The following is a 22328-nucleotide window of genomic DNA, read 5'->3' as shown; positions in this document are numbered from 1 at the left end:
GAGAGGTAGCTGAGAGTTCTACATCCAGATCTGCAGGCAGCAGGAAGAGAGAGTGACACTGGGCCTGACTTTAGCTTCCAAAACTTCAAAGTCTGCCCCTAGAGACATGCTTCCTCCAGCAAGGCCACTCCCTCTGAGCCCATGGGAACCATTTTCAAACCACCACACTATGCATCTCATAGTTTACTCAATCCATTTTATACACAGATGCTGAGGCTTAGCGAGGTTAAAACACTAATTTAAGTTGAGCATAGTTGTGTGTACTGGAGGCAGAAAGTCTTTGAACTTTCTTTGGACTGCCAGCTCCCAAATAATGACATGGAGACTTTTTTTTTGGTAGCTTTGCACCTTTCCTGGAACTCACTCTGTAGAGCAGGCTGGCCTCGAACTCACAGAGATCCACCTGGCTCTGCCTCCTGAGTGCTGGGATTAAAGGTGTGTGCTGCCACCACCACCCAGCAGACTTATTATGAAAGCTTGGTCTATAGCTTAGGCTTGTTCTCAACTAGCTCTTAAAACTTAATCTGGGGGTTGGGGATTTAGCTCAATGGTAGAGCGCTTGCCTAACAAGCACAAAGCCCTGGGTTCAGTCCTCAGGTCTGAAAACAAAAACAAAAAAAAAACACTTAACCTGTTCACATTAATCTGCATCTGCCACATGGCTCGTTACCTCTCCTCCATATTGTACATCCCACTTCCTGTGGTGAATTCCCTGTGTCTCAGATTCTCCCCAGAGTTCCTCTCTCTCCCCAGAAGTCCCGCCAATCCTCTTCTGCCTAGCTATTGGCCATTCAACTCTTTATTAAACCAATCAGAAAGTGCCTTGGCAGAGCCACACCTTCATAGTATACAAAAAGATTATCTCACCAAGGCCATGAACTAAATAAAGGTCAGTTTGGGTTGCTACATAGTGAGGTATTTTTTTTTGTTTGTTTGTTTTTTTGGTTTTTCGAGACAGGGTTTCTCTGTAGCTTTTGGAGCCTGTCCTGGATCTCACTCTGTAGACCAGGCTGGCCTCGAACTCACAGAGATCCACCTGCCTCTGCCTCCTGAGTGCTGGGATTACAGATGTGCGCCATCACCACCCAGCCTCTACATAGTGAGTTTTAAGATCAGAACTGAACTACAGTGAGAATTTAGTAAACCTACTAAAGAGACATATAAATTTTAAAGTCTTAAAAAACTCTAAGGGCTGGGATTGGAGTTTATTGGCCGAGTGCACTTGCCTAGCATGCACAAAGCTTTGGGTAGAACCAGAAAGTAAGCTCAAAACCACATATCTACAAGTGATAAGGGCATGGATCTTGGCAGTCCAATTCCACTTAACTATATTCTTAAGTTGTAAATTCATATTACTTGTGTATCATGTTCTCAAGTCAACACCAAGATTAGGGAACACCATTAAAAACCCCAAGAAAGCAGGGCTTTGGTGGCTCATGCCTGTAATCCTACCACTTGGGAAGGTGAAGCAGGATTACTTTGAATTTGAGGTCAGTCTGGCCTAGAGTGACCCCAAACACTAAAAAACAATACAAAATCGCCGAGCAAGCCTAACTGGTATTGTCAAATGTAACAGAGACACTAGGCATGGGTGGATAATGCTGTTTAGATTATTAAAAGAAAATCCCTGAGTGTGGGATCTCTCTTTAAAAATTGTTGGTCAGGGAGACCAACAATACAGGCTATTGCTTCTGTTTTTGGTTGCCTAACTAGATGATGAGGCCCTACTGCTTAAGATACCATACTCTTTGGTTGCAGGACATAGAGAAATCAGGCTAGAACTGAGCTGGAAGCTTCCTCCTTGATGGTTAATTTTGGTAATGCCAGAAGGTGTTATGCAGGCTACTGAGAGAGAAAACTCATCAGTAGCACTTAGCATTGAACCTCATGAGCTACAAAATCAACCTGCTGAGCAAGATGTACAATAGTGCTATGACTATTATGGGAGCAACTAATTGCTCTTTGACTGGATTTGAGGCCCACTCCATAGGAGGGATTCAGGCCTACTACTGTAAACGTGGCCAAAAGCTCACGGATGGAGAGGTCATAGGCCCTAATGGATAACCTACTATGGTTTTGCTAGTGGACATGGTATCCACTTATAGCCATAGATTAGTACTGACTTCAGCCTTGGTCAGAGAAGCTATTTTTTTGTATAATGAATAATGATTAACACTGTCACAACTTTGATCAGTTCCAACTGGTCAAAGTGCTCAAAACACACCCACCAAGGCTCAAAGAACATCTTGGAAGAGAGGGATGGGAAAAGATGTAATAGCCAGAGGCTAGGGAGGAGAGCTGTGAAATGCTGTCCTTCTGGGGATGTCATGGCTCTTGCATCCCTTAAGAATAGCAATGGTGGTCAACTGGACAAGACTAGATCCATCAACATTCCATTGTGGACAAGGAAGGAGCCTGTGAGGCCCCACCGGTCTTTGGGGAGTTTAGGCAGTTGTGTTGCTGGGGGAGAGGGAGGGGTCTTATTTCTCAGCGGTGTTCCCTTGCTCAAGTTACTCCTCACTCAGGCTCACACAAACAACCCAAAGTAGTAAGGGGACTTGGGGAGAAAAGGTTTGGGGGGCTGGGGAGACTAAGAGGATGATGTGGGGGGATACGATCAAAGTACAAATTGTGAATCTATTTATTTTTTGGTGTGTGTGGTGTGTGTGTGTTGTTTTTTTGAGACAGGGTTTCTTTGTGTAGTCCTGCCTATCCTGGAACTCACTCTGCAGACCAGGCTAGCCTTGAACTCAAAGAGATCTGCCTGCCTCTGCCTCCTGAGTGAAGGGATTAAAGGTGTGCACCACCACTGTCAGCAGAAACAACCACCTTCAAAAAGAAGTAAGACTACTCCCGGAGGGCTGGAGAGATGGCTCAGAAGTTAAGAGCACTGGCTGCTCTTGAGGAGGACCCTGCTTGATTCCCAGGACCTACATGCAGCTCACAACTGCTTGAACTCTGGTCCAGGGACTCCATATCCTCTTCTGGCCTCCATAGGGGCCAGGTATGCATGTGGTACACAGATATACAATGCAGGCAAAACACCTTGCACTATACACATAAAAAACTGAAACTTTGGGTGGGTGGTGGTAGCATACGCCTTTAATCCCAGCACTTGGGATGCAGAGCCAGGAGGATCTTTCTGAGTTTGAGGCCAGCCTGGTCTACAGAGTGAGTTCCAGGACAGGTGCAAAGCTACACAGAGAAACCCTGTCTCCAAAAACCAACCAACCAACCAAACAAAACACACACACAAAAAAACTGAAGCTTATTTAAAATGCCCAGTTAAACATGAATTTCAGATAAAGAGCAAATATCCTATAAAAGTAGATTTTGTGCACTATTTGGGATGAGAGAGAGTTGTAAAATTAACTGACATTCACATTTACCTGTCGACACTAGGCCAGGCAGTTTGCCAGAGTCCAGCCTGGGAGCTACCTGCTGTCATGTGGGGTTTGGACCAACTGGGAATGCCTTTATCTTTCGGAGAAGTGCCACAATATGTTCATTCTGCTTGTTTTCAACAGGGTCTCACTATGCAGACCAGGCTGACTGCTGGGAAGAGCGATCTCAGGGAAAGCCTAACAAGGAAGTTATATCTCTATCACCTATCCTAGTATTAGGTAATTTTTTAAAATTTTATTTATTTTTATTGTTTTAGAGCCTGTCCTGGAACCCACTCTGTAGTCCAGGCTGGACTTGAACTCACAGAAATCCACCTGGCTCTGCTTCCCGAGTGCTGGGATTAAAGGCATGCGCCACCACTGCCTGGCTGGTAAATTTTATTTTAATAAAAAAAAAGTAAAGACAAAGACATTTTATTTAGCAAGACTGAAATTAAATCCAAGATGTAAGTATATTCACATGAGACCTTTTGTGTTTCTAAACAATTCCTGGAGCTATTAACCCAAGGTAATTAATGTAGTATCATTTATGGAATGATTAATGTAACAAGAATCATTTTTCAGTTACAAAGGCTCACTAATGCCCTCGGGGCACATTGAAACAATTGCTCACGAGTTTACAAAGAAGTAGAGATAGAAAGGGATGGAAGTACAGACACCTGATTGCCCATTACAGCTTTTATAAGGAAACAAAGAGGTTAGAATCCCACTGTAGACAACAAAATCGGTGAAGTTTACAGACAGAGGAGCTATTTGTCAATGTACAGTTTATCAAATTCCACTTACTACAGACCAGGTCTATAATATATGGCTCTCTGACTTTACAAGACACATATAGACCCACAAATCATTTATGAAACATCTCCCTTTTTTATATCACTGTATTACTCATCCTCATTCAGTGGTTCCCTCCTCCTCAACTCAGCAACCATACTGACTCTTTACATCTGTTTTTAGTTATAAAAAAGTTATTAAACTTAGGTTTCCTTACAAACATTCTGACCAAATATTGAAAAGTGATTAAAAACTGTTCTGAATATGAATTGCTTCTGCAAGTTTAGTGAGTGAGAAACATTCTACCAAGGTGGTTGTGCCTTGGGAAAATCCTACAAAACTGAATTTAACAGTTACTTATTTTGATAGAAGTTCTCGATATAAATAGCAGCCATGACTTCACTGCCTACAAAACTGCAGGCTTATCACATTTTATATGTTTTGAATTTAAGTGCTTTACAATCAGATTTTCTAGTATTACAAAAAACAAAGTCATACCGACAGATGGACTAGTATCCCATGCTGAAAAGACAGCTGAATTCCATGATTTCACTGCGGGGACAGATACCAACAACTAGTGAATTCTGTTATGACATGGGCACGTTCATGTGTTTTGTCAAGTGACATCAAGGGTGGGGAGGCAGCACTGGCAGCAGGGCTGTACTGAGGCTCTCCGTGATCAAGGGACGAGCCATCGGACGTCAGCAGCAGACTGACTTTTAGACTAAGAGGGCGCTATTTGGTGACACACCCTTACAGTGACTCCAGGGAAATAGTGTTGAGCCTGAGGAGGAAGAGGGGACGCTGGGTACAGCATGCTGCTCTCAACAAGCGATTAACAGCAGCAAGTGGGAAGATGAGTGAGTCTTGGGGAAGAAAGAACCCACTTTTTTTACGCCACCCCCCCCAAAAGAACCCACTTTCACAAGAACTTTTGAGCACATTAACATCTATCCTTTCCAGGAACATTCTGTAGTCTGTACGAAGTGTGACCAGGACCAGTGGCTTGAGAGCTCTCAGTATGAGGGGTCAGAACAGAGAAGGGCGACATCTGAAGTAAGCAGAACTGACACTGTGCTGCCTTCTAGGCAGGCTAAACGATACCCACAGCCCCGACAAGCCTGGTGCCACTTCGGAGCAAAATTGGCCTGACTTATAAAACCAACAATGAGGACTGATGCCAGCAATTCATTTATAGTCTTCACCTAAAAAAGAACAGTAGGTGCTTTGTGTGGGGAGTGTTAGGGTGAGGGGTGCAGCTAACAAGGCCAAGCATGGTTACACAGGCACCACCATGGCGGAACAGGAACTCTGCAGTTGCCTTCCAGTGTGCAGCACTCACAGGCCATACAAGCTGCAGCCCTGCCCCGCCCGAGCCAGTTCCAGGACCTAAGAAATCACTTTCTTTCCTATTGTTCTTCCCGTCCTACATCTCCAGGGTGACTCACTGTTTTCCTAACTAGCAGTGAAACCCATGAGGCATGGGCATCAACTCTGACTTCCATCTATGCAGCTGCTCTGGAGTTGACTCCCAGCAGCTGCCTGTTCTCTGGGTTTGAAAGATCCCTTTATCAGCGTGTCAGATAAATCCCCAGCCTGGGCCGCAGCCTGCTACTTGGATGTCGACTGGCTGCCCCTTCTCCAGGGTCAAGAGCTCTTCAATGAAGAATCTCCACAACGATAAAAGTATACATGTGAGTAGCCAAACAGCACCACAGTGCCTAACGGGTATGAGGAGCCTACTTCATCAGCTAGTATGACATTGTTTGACGCTGAGCGGAACCAGGGGATAGATTATTCAAGAACTCAAATCACAGAGCAGGTGGAAATTCTGAAAAAGGAACGTGTGGGGTGACTGGGCCCTGCTGCGGTGAGACACTGTCAGGAAACATGAGGGCAAGAGTATAGTGTATAGAAAATCTTGCAAAAACCTAGCACCAGGTTCTTCCTAAGGAGGACCCAGGGTCCCAGCTTAACTCCAGGGTAACCCACTCCCACTGTTAAAAAGCAGCAGGCCGCTGCTCTCTGCAGCTGATGTTCCACAGATGCCTGGGCCAGGGAGACAACCGTGGAAGGAAATCAAACCACGAGGAAGCAGCAGCCACACATCTAACTTCTTCCCGACAGTATCCCCAGTTAAGCCAGCTTCAAAGGGACAAAGTTGGTGCCTGCAGGTCAAGGGTCAAATCTATGGTGTACACACCTTTCCAGAAGTCATATAACCTACTTACCTGAATTAAAAATAAAACCAAAAAACCATTCTCCATCTGCTCTCCCTTCCCAGAAGGGGGTAGATTCTTCTTCCTTACCACAGTAACTTGAAGAGTCAAAGAAGGTAGTGTGGAAAGGAGGGGCGTCCTATTCCATCATAAAAATAAAGCTCTCTCTAAGCGTCACATCAGAGGTTGTATACAATTTTTTTTCAATCATCCTTTGTGGTGGCCTCTAGGGGCTCATCTTCCAAGCTGAGGCCCAGCCTGTCAGTCAGCCCCTCAAACTGCTTGCCCAGACCACCTGCGGAGTCCATAAACATGTTGGGGATGTCTTTGCCAAAGTAAATCTTGCTGTTGGAAGCAATGGCCTTGTACTTCATCAGCTGCAGATATTCCGGGGTCAGCTTGAGCTGGAACACAAAAGTGAAGGAAGCTGAGGAGCGAGGACATTAGAGAAGCATTTGGTGGTGCCCTTTCAACTGGAGAGGGTCTATGCCAAGCAGACATGCTCCTTCTACTTTTCATGGTCTTCCTGTTACCCAGAAACCATTTTTTCTAAGAGAAAGGAATCTAAGGTCTTACAACAGATTAGCAACAGTTTCAAGAGTTTCCGTGTTTAACACAAAAATGAAACTTCCGCTGAGGCTTCCCACCTGAGAAGTGCCTGTCTCGCACAGCACAGGCTCCTCAGCACTGCTGTGAGGACTCTGGGTAGGGCAGCAGACCCACACCCTCAGTACAGTGGGTCGCCCTTTACCTTATTGGCCTCTGCTATCTTCAGAGCAGTGTAGCACTCGGCGTCAGCCTTCGCCTTCTCCCGGGCCAGAAACGCAGCATCTAAGGGGGAAGGGTGCAGGGAACCGAATCAGGGGAAAAACACCAAGGGCTGGTGCAGAAGCCTGTGCCCTGGGGGCTGGCAACTATAGCTCGGGGGAGAGCACTTGCCCAGCACACACAAAGCCCCAGGTTCCATTACTGGCACTTCAGAAAACAAAACCCAACAAAGACATTTCCTGGTCTCTATGACCTTGATGAGACTGCTTTGTGTTTTATTTTTGCAATGGTCTCACCTTATAGCTCATGCTAGTGCTGGACTACATAGCCTTCCTGTTAGCACAGGGAAAGCATTTCTCTAAAGGAAAGGAACCGAACATCTTTAAGACAGTGTAGCAAGAGTTTCAGTTTAATGCAAAAAGGAAAACCTCTACTATGGCATCCTCCTGCCTCAGTCTCCTCAGTGCTTTACAGACAAGCACTGCCATGCCTGTCATGGGTCTCCCCTAAGACTGAATAGCACAAATGAAAAATAGATCAGTTCTCTTTCCAACTTCATTTCCCCAAAGTTTCTAACAGTGACGAAGCTGGCTAATTCTAGAATTACGTACGGCGGTGCAGAGGAACACTGTTTAGATTCAGACCTGCTTCATCTCATCGTGCAGCAGGGCACCTCCCTGCTGGGCACTGATGCACTGCTCAACACTGAGGCCCCTGGGAATGCGCCAGCCTCATTCCAGTCACATTTGTATCAAAATATTCAGGGATGAAGGTCACCCTCTGGGGATGCTGTTTTGTGGTTGTTGCTGTTTCCTTTCATCCCTTTAACAAATTAGAATCTTTTTATTATTACACTTACTATTTATATTCATTGGGGGCGGGGGTGGGGCATGCACACCATGGCGCACGTGTGAAGATCAGAGGACAACTTGGGGAATTAGTTCTCTCTTTTGGCCACACTCAGACTCAGGCTGTCAGGCTCAGCAGAGTGCTTTTACCAGCAGAGCCATCTGGCTGGCCTGCTGGTGCTTTGGAGACAGATGGCTTGGAATGCTAAATCCTCATGTTCCACCTCTAAGTCATAGGATTGCAGGTGTGCCCATAGTAGGCAAATTGAAGTCCTTACTTTTTTAGTGCTGTCTGCTGAATCCAAGACTTTGAACTTAGTAGGCAAGTATGTTAGACTCTGAGCTACACTTTGGGATATCTTTTTTTTTTTTTTTTTTAATTTAAAATATATTTATTTCTTTATTATGTATACAGTGTTCTGCCTGCAGGCCAGAAGAGGGCACCAGATCTCATTGTAGATGGTTGTGAAGCACCATGTGGATGCTGGGAATTGAACTCAGGATCTCTGTTAGATTAGCCAGTGCTCTTAACCTCTGAGCCCAACTTTGGGGTATCTTACTGCACCCCAGAATGGCATGTTTTACTAAAGATTTATTTATTTTTAATTATGTGAATCTGTGTAGGATTATGCACATGTAAGTGCAGCTGCCTGTGGATCCCGAGGTGTCAAATACTTCTGGAGTGGGATTTAGAGGTGGCTGTGCCCTGCACAATGGGGGGCATTGGCACTCAACTCAGCTCCTCTGCGAGAAAACTCTGGTAGCTGCTGCGCCTCTCAGCCCATGACAAGTATTTATAGGAAAGGAAAGCACTGTTTGAGAGCTCCCTGGTGAGGGACCACAGATCTGTGACATCCTAATCAGCTCTTCAGCGGGTCCCTGCAAATCCTGCAGGCTGCACAATGACTCTGTAATTACACAGAACACTGGCCTGAAGCTTCCAGGTGGATCAACTTTGGTCCTGGAAGTCTTTGACAGAAGCCCTACCTGAAGCAAAGGGAGGGTGGGTAGTGGGGAAGTGGGGGCCCCAGAGGGGGAATTGAAGGTGAGCAGTGGTCAGAAGGCCAGCAAGAACTCTTCTCCTCAGTTCTAGAGCTGCTGGAGCTGAAACGTGTCTTCAAGGTTAGTGCAATGCCTGCATGGACCTAGAGAGCAAACTCTTGAGATGCAAATAATGCAACCAACTGACTCCCTCCACCATGAGGGTTCTGGGTATGGAACTCAGGTCCTCACATTTGGCAGCAAACACTTTAGCCAATGAGCCATGTCACTGGCCCTTGGTTTCTCTTTTTCATTCCTAACGAAATGCTCAGTTAATAATCAACGCAACCGACACCTGCTGAGTAATTGTTCTGTGAAAATCTGCTTACTATGCAGGGCCAGTTCAAAGTTCTAAACCTGGGTCTAAGCAGAGGAGAGCTAGTATTTCAGAGACACCACGACCCCAGACAATATCTCAGTCACTGCGTTCCATCAGGCACGACAGCTCGTCTGCTCACCTTCAATTTCTGAAATCTTCTTCTCCGTCTCTTTTTCCATCACCTTCTGCCCATAGGTGATTTCTGCAACCTGAGCCACTTTTTCTGCCTCTGAGTAAATGAAGTTGAGAAACGATTTAGTGCTGACATGTCAAAAGCTTGGTAATGAGATGGCTCAGTGGGTAAGGGTGCCTGCTGCCAAGCCTGATGATGCGAGTTCAATCCCAGGGCCACACGGTGGAAGGAGAGAGCTGGTTCCCACAGGCTGTCTGCTAGCCTCCACATAAGCAATCATGGCATGCATGTGCCCATACACTCGCACACAGACAGTAACCTTGATTGACTGTGCCTTCCCCTGACCTGAGTGCCCTAATACCTGCATGGGTATGCTCACAAAGCCAAGTCCACAGAGGGCAGCTGCAATAGGCACACCTGGGAGATGAATGGCCCAGTGAGCACAGGAGCACGACATCAACACGAAACAGTAACCAGAGACGCTGACCCAGGAGAAAAGCATGCTTCCGGGAAGTCAGGGTACAACCTAGCTTCTCTCCCAAGACGCTGACCCAGGAGAAAAGCATGCTTCCGGGAAGTCAGGGTACAACCTAATTTCTCTCCCAAGCCAACCCTTTAAAGACTAAGTTTCACCTGACACTCACTTGGGGATTATCTCGGTCAATCGCTGGGACCAGAGATCTGGAGCAGAGCCCCAGTGCTTCCTCTGATTTACCACATGACCTGGGACATGTTTACTAATCTCTGAGTTCAGCAAAACAAAGCAAACACCTCAAGATGGCTGAGTGGGTCAAAGTGCTTGCCAGACAAGCCTGGCAGCCTGAGCACACGGTGCAAGGAGTGCACCATTCCCCAGAGCTGGGCTCTGGCCTCCTCCACAACTGTGCCATGGCATGTGAGCTCCTACTTACTAGCACTCCCCCCCCCCCTCTCTCTCTCTCACACACACACACACACACACACACACACACACACACACACACACACACTAAAATTTAGGAAACCAAACTAACAAGAGTCCAAGCAAATGACTTTCCTCTGGTGGTGCTATGACAATGGAGTTATTTCACACTGTCTTAGTTCTTAGTAAATGAGGTGGTTATTCCTATTAACCTATTCCTGTTAAGAAAAGAGCTCCTTCCATTTCAGAGATGGAGAAAAACTCAAGACTCACTACCTGTATCCATAGTCGGACAATTCCCACTTGGCTCCTGGGGATAAGAATGCCACCCCAGCACACAGGAAGCATTTTGAAGGATTTAACCATGCCCTGGACTTCCTTCCTTCCATCATCTGCCAGCCCCAACCCTTCTTCCCTAGAGGATTAGAGAACCATGTGCAGACCAATGAGGGCCTTCTTCCTCTCTGTTTCCGCCTCCTTTTCCACCACCTTCTGCTTCTGGGCCGCAATGAGAAGCTTCGTCTTCTCGCTTTCCCTGGAAGGAAAAGCACAGAGCCGTGAGGCAGCTCCCGGAGAATCCTGAGGAGAGGCACACCAGGGCGCCTTTGCTCTCCTGCACAGGGCTGTTCAGGGGCCAGCCTTTACTATCTGATATAAGGCTTCCTTTGTGAGAAATACAACCCAATGCCTGGGTGCATGCCTGTGGTCCCCGCTACTCGGGAAGCTGAGGCACAGGAGCTTGAGGCTAGCCTGGACACTAAACAAGGCCCCGTCGGAGGAAAATAAAACAGGAACTAGTCTACTTGAATCAAACAGACCTGCCAGCAAACGTACTTGTCTGTTCCGGTTTTCTCCACTTCCTCTATCAATCTCTCACCTTTTAAAAGCATCACTACTCTCCAGGGCTCCTCTGTGGCCCCGAGTGCTGACATGTCTACACAACCTTACAGCACAACAGACTAACAGAAGTCCGAGGAAGGGAAAAATCAGAGCTTGCCACTCTGGGATGGGTTGCGGGAAGCTCATGGCGGGCAGCTTAGGTTCAGGGCATACTCACATCAGCTCATAGTTCCTGCGGATGGCCTCAGGAATATTGGGCTTTGTCACTCGTACAGCCTGGAGAAGGGCACAAACAATGAAAATGACGTAGCTCCAGTGGGCTCCTGTGTCCCTGTGCTAAAGGAGCTTCCCTCAGGAGAGAGCATGCAGTGTCAAGTGCTCCCCACTGAGGCGACGCTCACCTGGATAACAAGCCCCGGGGCCATGGAGGTCAGGTCCTGTTGTAAGGCCAACTTGAGGTTTTCATCAATTTGATCTGGAACCAAGGGAGACACAAATGGAGCTGTTAGACTGTCTAGGTGAGGAGAGAAGAATGTGGGAAAAGTACAAGCAAAAGCATTAGCCCACTGACTTGTCTTTCCAAAACAGTGAACATAAGGTGAGACCCTGGAGTAGCCCTCCATGGAAGTGAGAGCTAAGTGTAACCTCTCACGTTGGCCTCAAAATAAAGCCTCCTTCATTGTCTAAAACATCAGCCATACCTTCCAGGGGGCCTGAGCTTAAGAAACAAAGAACATTTTTAAAACATTCCTTGAGCAGCCTTTCCCAACCGGCATCAAGAGAAGGCAGAACCATGGTTCCTTGGAGGAGGGCAGAACAACGGCTATGTCAGCTTTTCAGACAAGAAGCAAGTTGAGCTGGGCATGGAGGCACACACCTGTAACCAGCGCCTGGGAAACTGAAGGAGGGAAACCACAGGGCTGGCCTGGGCTGCACTATGAGGTCTTGTCACCAACAGGTAGTTCTTAAATCTAGTCATTTTATTAGTTAAAAAACAAAACAAGGGGCCGAGAGATAGCTCAGTGGTTAAGAGCACTTGCTGCAGTAGTATAGGTATTATCAAATCAAGACTTAATTTTGGAGGTACAGAGGGGCTCATGTGTGTAACTCCTGCATTAAGGAAGCTGAGGCAGGAGTGTCATAAATTTGAGAACAGTCTGGGTTACAGTGAGTTCTGAGCCAGCCTGAGCTATAGTATAAGACCCTGTAGCAAAAACAAACACCACATCTTCCAGATGACCCAAGGTCAGTTACCAGCCCCATTTACCACACAGAACCACCTGTAATTCCAGCTCCTAAAGACCTGACATCCTCTCTGGCCTCTGTAGACACTTCTCCACCCATCACACATAGTACCCACTCATGCACCCACACACATGCAGACACACACAAAAGAAAACAAAACAACCCCCTGGGCTGATGTTCAGGAGAGCCTCATATTGCTTTCATTCTGAATTCTATCAACACAGGGAGAAAAGGAAATTTCATGTTCTGAAAACCAGCCTCTCTTTTTTCTAATGTTTGTTGTGCGCTCACATGATTTGAGGATGTGTGCACAGGGGTCAGGGGACCACCAGGATGTCATCCTTAGAGATACTACTTTCTTTGAGTCTCCAGTCGGTCTCCCCCGTGCTCTAACACTCCAATGCTTTGGGTTCTGGGGCTCAGTCTCAGATCCTTACACTTCTGAGGCGAGCACTTTACTAGCTATCTCTCCAGTCCAGCCATGTCTTTTCATACATTTGCTCTGGTTCCAGTTCCTAGTCTGGAATTCCAATGTGAGTTGTTTCAGAGGCAAGTGTGGGAAAGGCTCTCACTGACCCACTCTAAGAACAGAAACACTAAAGCTGCCTCTCTGGCCTGCACCTTCTTTTCCTTAGATCTCACTGAGATCCTGGAAAGAGAGTCAATAGGACCAGGCTGGGATATTGAAGCAGGATCACTGCTGTTACTGTCAGCTGCCATCTGTGTTAGTCAGCTGCACCCAAGTGATAGCCTCTGAAGAATAGCAGGTCTTTTCTTTTTTATAGATGCTCAAACTGAAGCTTATGGAAGCTAGCTAGCAACCAAGATGTGAGCCTTTTGGTTTGGGGGTGGCGTGGGGTGGGGAGTGGAACAGTGGTAGAGCACTTGCTGGGCATGCATAAGGCAGGCCCTTGATTACACACACACACACACACACACACACACACACACACACACACACACACACGGGGGAGGGAGAGAATCACCTGATTAGTTATCTCCTTTGATTGTTATGTTAAACTGCATTCTCAGCTGTCCCATGAGTAGGCAAGGACTTGTGATGTTTCTATATTTGAATACGTTCTCACATGCCTCTCAGTATTGAGGGAGAGAAGGCATAAAGGCAGCACCTCCCATCTGATACGGGCTTAAGAGGACAAGAAGAAATAAATGCCATGCTGCTTTCTTTTTGTCAACATGACACAGACTAGAGACAATTGGGAAAGGGAAGAAGAACTGCTCCCCTCAGACTAACTGATGGGCATGTTATGGGGCATGTTCTTGAGCAATGACTGATGTGGGGGTCCAGATCACTGTGTGCCATGGCACTCCCGGGCTGTATAAAAATGCAAGCTAAGTGAAGCATGGAAGCAAGCCAGTAAGCAGCACTCCTCCATGGTCTTTACTTCAGTTCCTGCCTGCAGGTTCCTGCCCTGACTTCCCGCAGATGGACCTCGATGTGGAAGCGTAAGGCATTTAAACCCGTTCCTCCCCAAGCTGCTTTTGGTCAGGGGCTTTATCGTAGGATACCAGCCCGTAAAAGAAAAGACTTTTAAGGCAGACTTTTTCCCAGCTCCACTGTACGAAAGCAACAGTAAATAAGTAGTTAAGTGTATCTGTTTGGACATCAAGACTTTTCAAATACAAAACGATCTATTTTAATTTCCTTCCAGGAACATTAGAGATCCTTTGTCTTTTGATGTTTCATATGTCTTGAACTGTTCATTAATGGTACAAGCCCTAAAACAATGGCTGGAAAATTAATATTTCATTAAATTCTATTAGCGTGACATAAAAAGATAGAGTAGATTTTTCATTTTTTAAAATATAATGAATCAAAAACCAACAAAAGAGTACAAACTCTTAAAGTGAATTTAGGTTCATTTCCACTATGGAAAACTGAAAGTGATTTGGATGATTTCCTCAATCTCAGTGTAAAAGTATAATAAAACAACTAACCATTTGAGTTATTATTATTATTTTTATTACTATTTTGAGCCACTGTGTAGTCTTGGTTGTCCTGGAACTCACTCTGTAGCCCAGGCTGGCCTCACAGTCACTGAGATCTCCTGCCTCTGCCTCCTGAGTGCTGGAGTAAAGGTTTGTGTCACCACACCTGGACACTTGGTTAATTATGATCACAGCCAACTCTGATGTGTTTCCTTTTACTTCTAGAAAGTACTCATGTGATGAGGATGCAGCTGAATGGTAGACTACTTGCCTAGCACGCTGTGGGGACATGGCTTCCAGCCCCAGCACTGACAGAAAACCTGTTTTCTAAGTGCTCCTGGAGAAAGTCATCGCTCAGTCCCAGTGTCAAGAAGAGGCCATCTGCATTTAGCAATGGCTACTAGGAAGCTTCTAGAAGTGAATTCAAACAGAATACCACTAGGGAACCATGACACTAACTGGGATGCTTCTGCTACAGAAATCAAGGCTGCATTTCCTTTGACCAGGTGAAAAAGACAAGCTCCACTTACGCCTGTGGATCCTTTTAACTCAGTGCTTCCTAGTCACCTCTCTAGGGGAGGGAGGATGCCACAAAGGTTCCAGAAAGTGCAAACAGCCACCCTTCTTTCATTACTTGTGGAATGAAGCAGACTGACCATCGTCCTCACCACACATCCCTGGAGCCCTGCACTCGGTGGGAAAAACACTGAAGTGACAGCGGGGAGGAGGGTCTGGGGCAGCTGTGCTGTCTACCAGCGACAGCTCTCTCACCTCCCTGCTCTTGGCCCCAGTGTGCTTATTTGAAAATGAGTCTGTTAGGCTACATGGCCTTGCCAGGCTCTTCCAGAAATCACTGCATTCTCATCCAAGAACAGTATCCTGAGGACAGCGAGGACATTTCTGTCCTGGTCCTCTCCAGGCCAGCAGGGACTCCTTTACGACACTCTTACTCCAGTGCTATGTCTGACTACTCCAAGGATCTGCCCATCTTACCTTTTCTTTTGGGGGAGTTATTTATTTAGGGAAAGTCTTAGTTTGTAACCCAGGCTGGCCTTGAACTTGCTTTCCTCCTGCCCCAGCCTCCTGAGTGCTAGGATTACAGGTATGGACCACCATGCTTGGTTGTCTCGGAGTTGTCTGGAACTCTCTTGGTGACTGGATCCCTGTACCCCCATCCTATGGTGTGGTGGCTCAGAAACAGACAGAGGACTGCGGAAGCCTGGCGTGCCTTAGGGAGGGGATGGGGTGGCATCGACGATGATGACCACCAGGTTCTTACCAAACAGCTCGATGTAGACTTCCTGGAGCGTATGCACGCTGCAGAACTGGTTGAGCTCATGATGGATCTTGTTGAAGATGAGGGCCTTGTCATAGTCTGCAGTATAGTTCTTCACTATATCATACACTGTGGGAAGGAGAGGGCGGGCTCAGCATAAGACAAATCCAAGACTTCAACCCTCTCCAAACATTCTCAGCTTCCTCGTTTCTCAACCCTTGTGGTGCACGCGTATGGACGAGCTGGAACACGTACCTGCATTTGGGACTAGGAAGTTCACCACCTCAATTCTGTCAAAGTAGATCATCACACCACCACTATTTGAGGGAGAAGTGACAAGTTAGCAGGGAGCTCTGGGATCTGGTGACATCTCCTAGTGACTGGGAGGACAGGAGTTCAGTGTTCATGGGACGTAAGGCAGCAGCTCACACCTCCAAGCAGGAGGGGAGGTGCGGAGCTTATAACCTGCACAAGGAGACAGCAGGACCTTTGCAGCGGCAGGAAGGAAAGGCACTTCCTATCTTTGGCATCGCTAGTATCTTTTGATCAAAGCAACTGACTATGTGCAAGGAACAGAGCATTGACAGGCTTCAGAGCACACACACCGGGTGCCCAGAGTTCGTCTCTCACCCTGGCCTCCCCATCAATTCAGCTCGGCGCTGCCTTTTACTCTTGGCACCTTACCTGGTCCCACATGGTACGTTCTTCACTTCATCTGTTTGGAGAGTGGTCTGGAGACAGGGAAACATCAGATAATGTAAAACGGCAACGACAGAGACCAACCTACTATTTGGAAGCCCCAAAGCCTTTGTAACTGACTGCTTGTTTGGACTGGGCGTCACCCTTGCTAAGCATGACTGTCCCACTTAAGCCCCTTTACAGGCTGAGATTTGAAATCAAGCAGAAGCACCTACTCTGGTGTTGCTGTATGTGAAACACATATGGAGGGGCAGGACCATAAAGGACAGGACACTGAATTTGGAGTGTATTTCCGAGTGCTGAAGCAGCAGACTCCCTTTCTGACTGGTTTCAGAATACAGGGCCTGCTCTGCATTACTGTGAGACTCAGACAAAAGTTCCCAAAGCGCCGTGAGTCCACACAGCAAGGCAAAGGCAGGAGAAGATGCTCATAGGGAAGGTGGACACTCTGCTGGGCGAATTTCATTTTCTCCCTCCATCTCCCTCCTTCGTGCTGGGAACTGAGAGCACAGAGCCTGGTGTATGTTAGCTCCTGGCTCTCTGTGACACCCCCAGCCCTTGCTGGGTTGGCTGAGTTTTCTTGGTTGGACGGACTTTAGAGACTTAGTCTCCTTCAGCCAGGAGGAGGCTGGCTACAACTAGCCTTACCCCATTTGACCTGCATTGGCCCTTCCCCAACCAAATTCCCTCCTCATGCAATGGTTCAAACAGGTACAACCAAATTCCATGCTTTATTTCCATCTGTCACGGTAACCCGTGGTTTAACATACACACATACTCGACTTTTCTTCTTCAGTGCCACTTCACAAGTGAGGAAATAATTTCCACTTGGGGCTGACAGGCCAAGGCAAAGCAATGGCTCCATTCAGGTATTTCAATGATCAAGTAATATTATAAGAGCCCCTGCCTCTGTCTGTCTCTCTCCGGGTAAGTGTGTGAGAGAGAGATCCTTAAGTAAGTCCCTGAAAAGGCATTTTATTCATCTAACAGCTAACTAATTTCAAATCAGTCAACAACCCAACTTCACAGGGATCCAACCACACCACACAAGCCACATATCATATACCTGTACAGACTTATAGGATGTGATGAATGGGAGCATGAGATGGAAACCGGGGCCACTGGTGGAGGTCAGCAGGGCACCACCTCTGTAGAGGAGGGAGAAAGGGAGGTTCAATATCCCAAGATCCCTTAAAGCAGTGGTTCTCAATCTGTGCGACATGACCCCTTTGGAGGGGGGGTTGAACAACCGTTTCACAGGGGTCACCTAAGACCATTAAAAAAAGATATTTAAGGATTGGGGATTTAGCTCAGTAGTAGAGTGCCTGCCTAGCAAGAGCAAGGCCCTGCGTTTGGTCCTCAGCTCCAGAAAAAAAAAAAAAAAAGATATTTACATTATGATTCATAATGGTAGCAAAATTACAGTTATGAAGTAGCAATGAAAATAATTTTATGGTTGGGGTCACCACAACATAAAGAACTGTATTAAAGGGTCATAGCAATAGGAGGGTTGAGAACCACTGCCTCAGATCAAGACTTACGGGCCAACCATCTCTCTACTCCTAAAACTTTAATGTAGAGTGACACATGCCAGTGGCATGCCCATCCCTTCTCCCTTTCTTCCTTCTGTCTCAACTCGAACATTCTAGGAAGCCTGATAGGAAAACAAAACATCAGAGAAGTATGTAGACTAAAAAACAAAGACAGCAGAATCCCTGGCTACACCCAGGACAAGAGGGAATTGTCACAGCTGCTGAGCCTGTGGTAATCTCCAGAATGTCAAACCCAGTACTAGTTATCAACGAGCAGCATTACGGCTGAGAGTCCAGTGACACAGGCCATTAAAAGAATCCAGTGCTAGGGCTGAACCCAGGGCATCACAGTCCAGTAAAGTACTCTACTGCTACAAGCTACACCCTGCTCCTTAAATACACTTTAATAGGAAGTGGCATCCTCCATGACAGAGGAGGCAAGTGAGATTTAATTAACGGAGGAAGGGAGAGGATCTTAACCAAAGTTTTAGTCCAACTTAGAGCAGGAGGGTAATTCACTTGCCTTTACCTGAACATGTTCCAGAAGCATCCATGGACTTACATACGATAGAGCACCATTTTTGAGACAGAGCTTGCTAAACAGCTCTGATTTCACAGCACCTACTATAGCCCAGGATGGCCTGAAACTATAGTAGACCTCTTGCCTCTGCCCTTGACCAAGTGGTGGAATTACAGGGGTTGAGCCATCATACTTAGTTCAAGAATAATTTTAAAGTCACTTCAACACATATTAAATATATGATATATATTCTGACATATATATTTCTAGTCAAGTTGTATATAAGTGACAAAATTAAAAGCTTTGGGGGACCATGAAAGCAGACAGCAGAGATAAATTACTAAAGAAGATATGTGTGGGAACTCAACAAAAGCTTAAACCTATTTATTATTAATATTTTAATATTAAGCTTAAAACCTTAATAATATTATTATTTTTTAACTAAGGGTCATGAGTATGTTAGTCCAAAGCACCACTGAGCTACAACTCTAATTCAACAAACATTTTTTTTGAGCTGAGGATCGAACCCAGGGCCTTACGCTTGCTAGGCAAGCGCTCTACCACTGAGCTAAATCCCCAACCCTCAATAAACATTTTAGAGCTTGCTATTCCATAAAAAAGCACTAAATAAGACCCTAAGCACTAAATATAAAAGGAGGGGTCAAGCTGAACATGTTGATGCATGCATTTAATCCTAGTACTCGAGAAGCAGGGGCAGGTGGATCTCTGTGAGTTCAAGTCAATCTGGTCCACATAGAGTGTTCAGGACTAGCTGGAGCTGCACAGTGGGACCCTGTCTCAAAAAGGGGGCGCTGTCGGAAAGGCTTACAGCAAGGCTAGGGCTGTAGTTCAGTGGGAGAGCGAGAGCTCAACATGCAGGAGTTTGATCCTCAACACCACAAACCAAGCAAATTTCCCCCTTCTAAAACCTCAAATGAAAACCTTGGCCAAAGAAGCCCATGGAAAAGTGACTCAAGATTATTTAAAGAGTCACTCCCAAAGTTGCCTTGGTTGATAAAAATCAAGCATAGACACTTTTTTTAAATATTCACTTCAAAACAGACTCTCAAGCCAGGCCTGGTGGCACATGCCTTTAATCCCAGTACTCGGGTGGCAGAGGCAGGTGAATCTCTGAGTTCAAGGCCAGACTGGTCTACAGAGTGAGTTCCAGGATAGCCAGGGCTAAAAAGAAAAACAAAAAAACCCCAAACCCAATAAACAGACCCAACAACACAAAACAAACTCTCAAGTTAGCAGAGTATACTTTTTAAGTTGCCATCAAGAATTGGGACTCTGTCAGCTTTTGGAGAGGTAGCCTGGCAGTGTGGAGACAAGATTCTTCAAGGGATGTGAGAGAAAACAGTATCTGAGAGATGATCTTGAAAGAGCAGTGATTCCTTGAGATTTTTTACCTTTAATCCTATAAATATCAGCAGTACATACTAAAGACAATTTTAAATTTAAATAAATACACACACTCACACACACCCTTACCCATGGCCACTGACTTAGAAACTCCACCTGAAAAGGGCTCCCCTACTTAACACTATGTACAGACGTTAGCAGGGTCTGCTAGCCAGTGACAAGGGAAAGGAGCTACCTGTCTCTTGCCTTACCTGTAATATACTCCAATATGTCCCTCTTCGATCTTGTGCACAGCTGAGAAGAGAGACGCGCAAAAGAAACTGGAAGCCACAGCCACAACTGCTCCCAACTGAGCCATCAGTGAACCTGTACCTAGAGATAAGATAAGGGACAATGCATGGCCTGACATACAGGAAAAAGGCCGCACCACCGAGCGTAGCTCACCAAGCTGCAGCTCATGGAAAGTGAGTGATTCACAGGCAGCCTGTGGTAGGGGAAACACAGTGCTAGCCAGATCTACAGCTCATTTCATCCTTGTTCTCCGTCAACATCCCGTTCCTTAATTGTGGGATGTATAATGACCACTGCAGCGGAGAGGCACTAAGTGCTCCAGATACTGCCTGCCGTACCTAAGGGAGATCCGGTGCCAATTAGGCAGGGTTTAAAACGCAGCCTTCTCTTCACTTCTCATTAATATGTTGTCACTGAAGCCACTTAGAAGGAAGGGAAGGGAGGCAGCTGCAGTGTGTTGGCCCAAATTACAGAGGATGTCGAATGACAGGCAGCTGTGGCTATGTATTTCTGGCCAGAGCCTCCTATGTCTAATGCCTGCCATTTCGAAGGAAACCATCAGTCATTCCCTTGGGACTCTGGGGAGAGAGACAGACAGCAGGCAGCTGAGTTCCGAGGTACGATTCTCTGGCCTGTCAGCCATCTCTCCAGTTATTCCTTTGGACTTAAATGGGACAGCTCTCTTAACAAAACTGAAACCACACCCTCCCACAGCCTTTGCCCGCCAAGCCCCGTGGTTATAGGAAACTGGGAGTGCCTCAAGGCTGGGATGCTCTGGACTCCTGGAGGGCCCCACACGTCCAGGCACCGAGATGCGATCGAGCGTCTGTCTGGAAAAACTATGGTGACGGGCCGGCCCATTGGCACAGGGCGCGGATTCCAACTCTCAGGTCTAACTTATTATTTTTACCGTGGCGGCCTCCAGCTAGCTACCCAGCAGCCGCAGCGTCCTCTCTGCAAATGCCCTCACCACCACCCTGCTCCACCTCGCGCCCTTTCCCCGCCCTCCTCCGCGAGGCAGGCACGTCCGAGAGCATCGGCTCGGACCCGTGGAAGGACCCGTGGGCGGGAGACCGGACAGACAGGGGTTCTCTCCGCTCCCGGGTGCGCGGACTGAGGGTGAGCGGCGGCGGGGGACCAGAGCTCCGGAGCTCCGCCAGGGTCAGCTCCATGCCCGAGCCGCAGCGAGGCCGAACGTGCACTGAGGGGCGGGGGCCGCGTACCAGGCTGTCCCTCCAGGCGCTCCGTACACGTCTGAACCCCCGTGCAACCGCAGAAACCGCCACACCCCTCCGCCAGCGACTTCCTTCCGGGCCGGTCGCTTCGATGACGACATCAATCCGCGCAAAAGACCCCGCCCCTCCCTCTCCCTCCCCCTCCCGGCTTGTCCGCCCGCCCCGCCCCTCGAGGCAGTGTTCGGCGGTGCCTCCAGGGGGCGCCCGCGAGCCGACCCGGCGGCTGCAGACGGACCTGGGATTGCAGGTCCCGGGATGCCCACCGCGCAAGTGCCCAGAGCTGGGAGACTCTGGGAGACTCCCGCGACTCTGGTATCACCTTCCGAGGTTCTGGCTTTGGAGATGGGTAGAGATTCTCCTTCGATTCAAGTCGAGTTGGATTTCTTTTCCTTTTCTTCGTTCTCGTCCTCGACTCGCTGCTTTCCTGCCGCACCAGCCGCATGAAAACACTTCCAGACGTGCAGATGATGACGTCCCTAGTCAACAGTCCCAATCTGAATTGCTCTTTGTACTTTTCTGAGAGCTTTGTTTAGCCTTGAGGTCCCCACAGCAACATAAAGTAATTAACAAGGAATTATTGTCCTGATCTTTTTTTTTTTTTTTTTTTTTTTTTTTTTTTTTTTTTTGAGACAGAGTTTCTCTGTGTAGCTTTGGAGCCTTTCCTGGAACTCACTCTGTAGCCCAGGCTGGCCTCGAACTCACAGAGATCCGCCTGCCTCTGCCTCCCGAGTGCTGGGATTAAAGTGCGCCACCACCGCCCGGCTGGGACATTCTTTTTGAGCCTTTTCTTTGGTTTTGTCCTGGAGGTGGAACCAAGGGCTTTGTGGTCCCCCTCTAGCCCCAAGCTACTTTTTTAGGGGGTGGGGAATTTCTGAACCAGCCACTGAAGTCATTTTGTTTGCAGACCGGGAAGTGCCCACTTTAATACTAACTTTCAGTAAATGAGAAAACATTTCCATACCGTAGAC

General features: G+C 47.2%; 1 protein-coding gene across 9 annotated transcripts; it reads right to left on the bottom strand.

Moving 5' to 3' along the window:
- Positions 1–3802: 3802 nt before the first annotated feature.
- Erlin2 (ER lipid raft associated 2) lies at positions 3803–21787 on the bottom strand. 9 transcript variants are annotated; one of them, XM_036166460.1, is made up of 13 exons: positions 21036–21166; positions 20464–20703; positions 20086–20206; positions 17484–17565; positions 16403–16449; positions 15974–16035; positions 15722–15847; positions 11649–11722; positions 11465–11523; positions 10851–10942; positions 9513–9602; positions 7149–7228; positions 3803–6801 (listed from the first exon to the last, which is right to left on the bottom strand). In XM_036166460.1, exons 3-13 carry the CDS (start codon positions 20190–20192, stop codon positions 6601–6603), a joined length of 1020 nt encoding a protein of 339 aa, XP_036022353.1. In that variant the 5' UTR covers positions 20193–20206; positions 20464–20703; positions 21036–21166; the 3' UTR covers positions 3803–6600. The 9 variants fall into 9 exon arrangements, with proteins under 9 accessions (XP_036022353.1, XP_036022357.1, XP_036022356.1 ...); XM_036166464.1 differs by lacking the exons at positions 20464–20703; positions 21036–21166 and adding an exon at positions 21680–21701; XM_036166463.1 differs by lacking the exons at positions 20464–20703; positions 21036–21166 and adding an exon at positions 21596–21657.
- Between the last annotated feature and the right edge of the window lie 541 nt (positions 21788–22328).

Source organism: Onychomys torridus, chromosome 17 (genome assembly GCF_903995425.1).
Source record: "Onychomys torridus chromosome 17, mOncTor1.1, whole genome shotgun sequence".
Taxonomy (NCBI): domain Eukaryota; kingdom Metazoa; phylum Chordata; class Mammalia; order Rodentia; family Cricetidae; genus Onychomys; species Onychomys torridus.
This window is presented reverse-complemented; position numbering and strand designations above follow the sequence as displayed.

Coding starts and splice junctions, on each gene's coding strand:
- Erlin2 (XM_036166457.1), bottom strand. CDS start 21,297: ATGGAGCTGACCCTGGCGGAGCTCCGGAGCTCTGGTCCCCCGCCGCCG. Junction 11,723..15,721: donor AGTCTACATCGAGCTGTTTG/GTAAGAACCTGG, acceptor CCTTGGTTCCAG/ATCAAATTGATGAAAACCTC. Junction 6,802..7,148: donor AGATAGCAGAGGCCAATAAG/GTAAAGGGCGAC, acceptor TTTGTGTTCCAG/CTCAAGCTGACCCCGGAATA.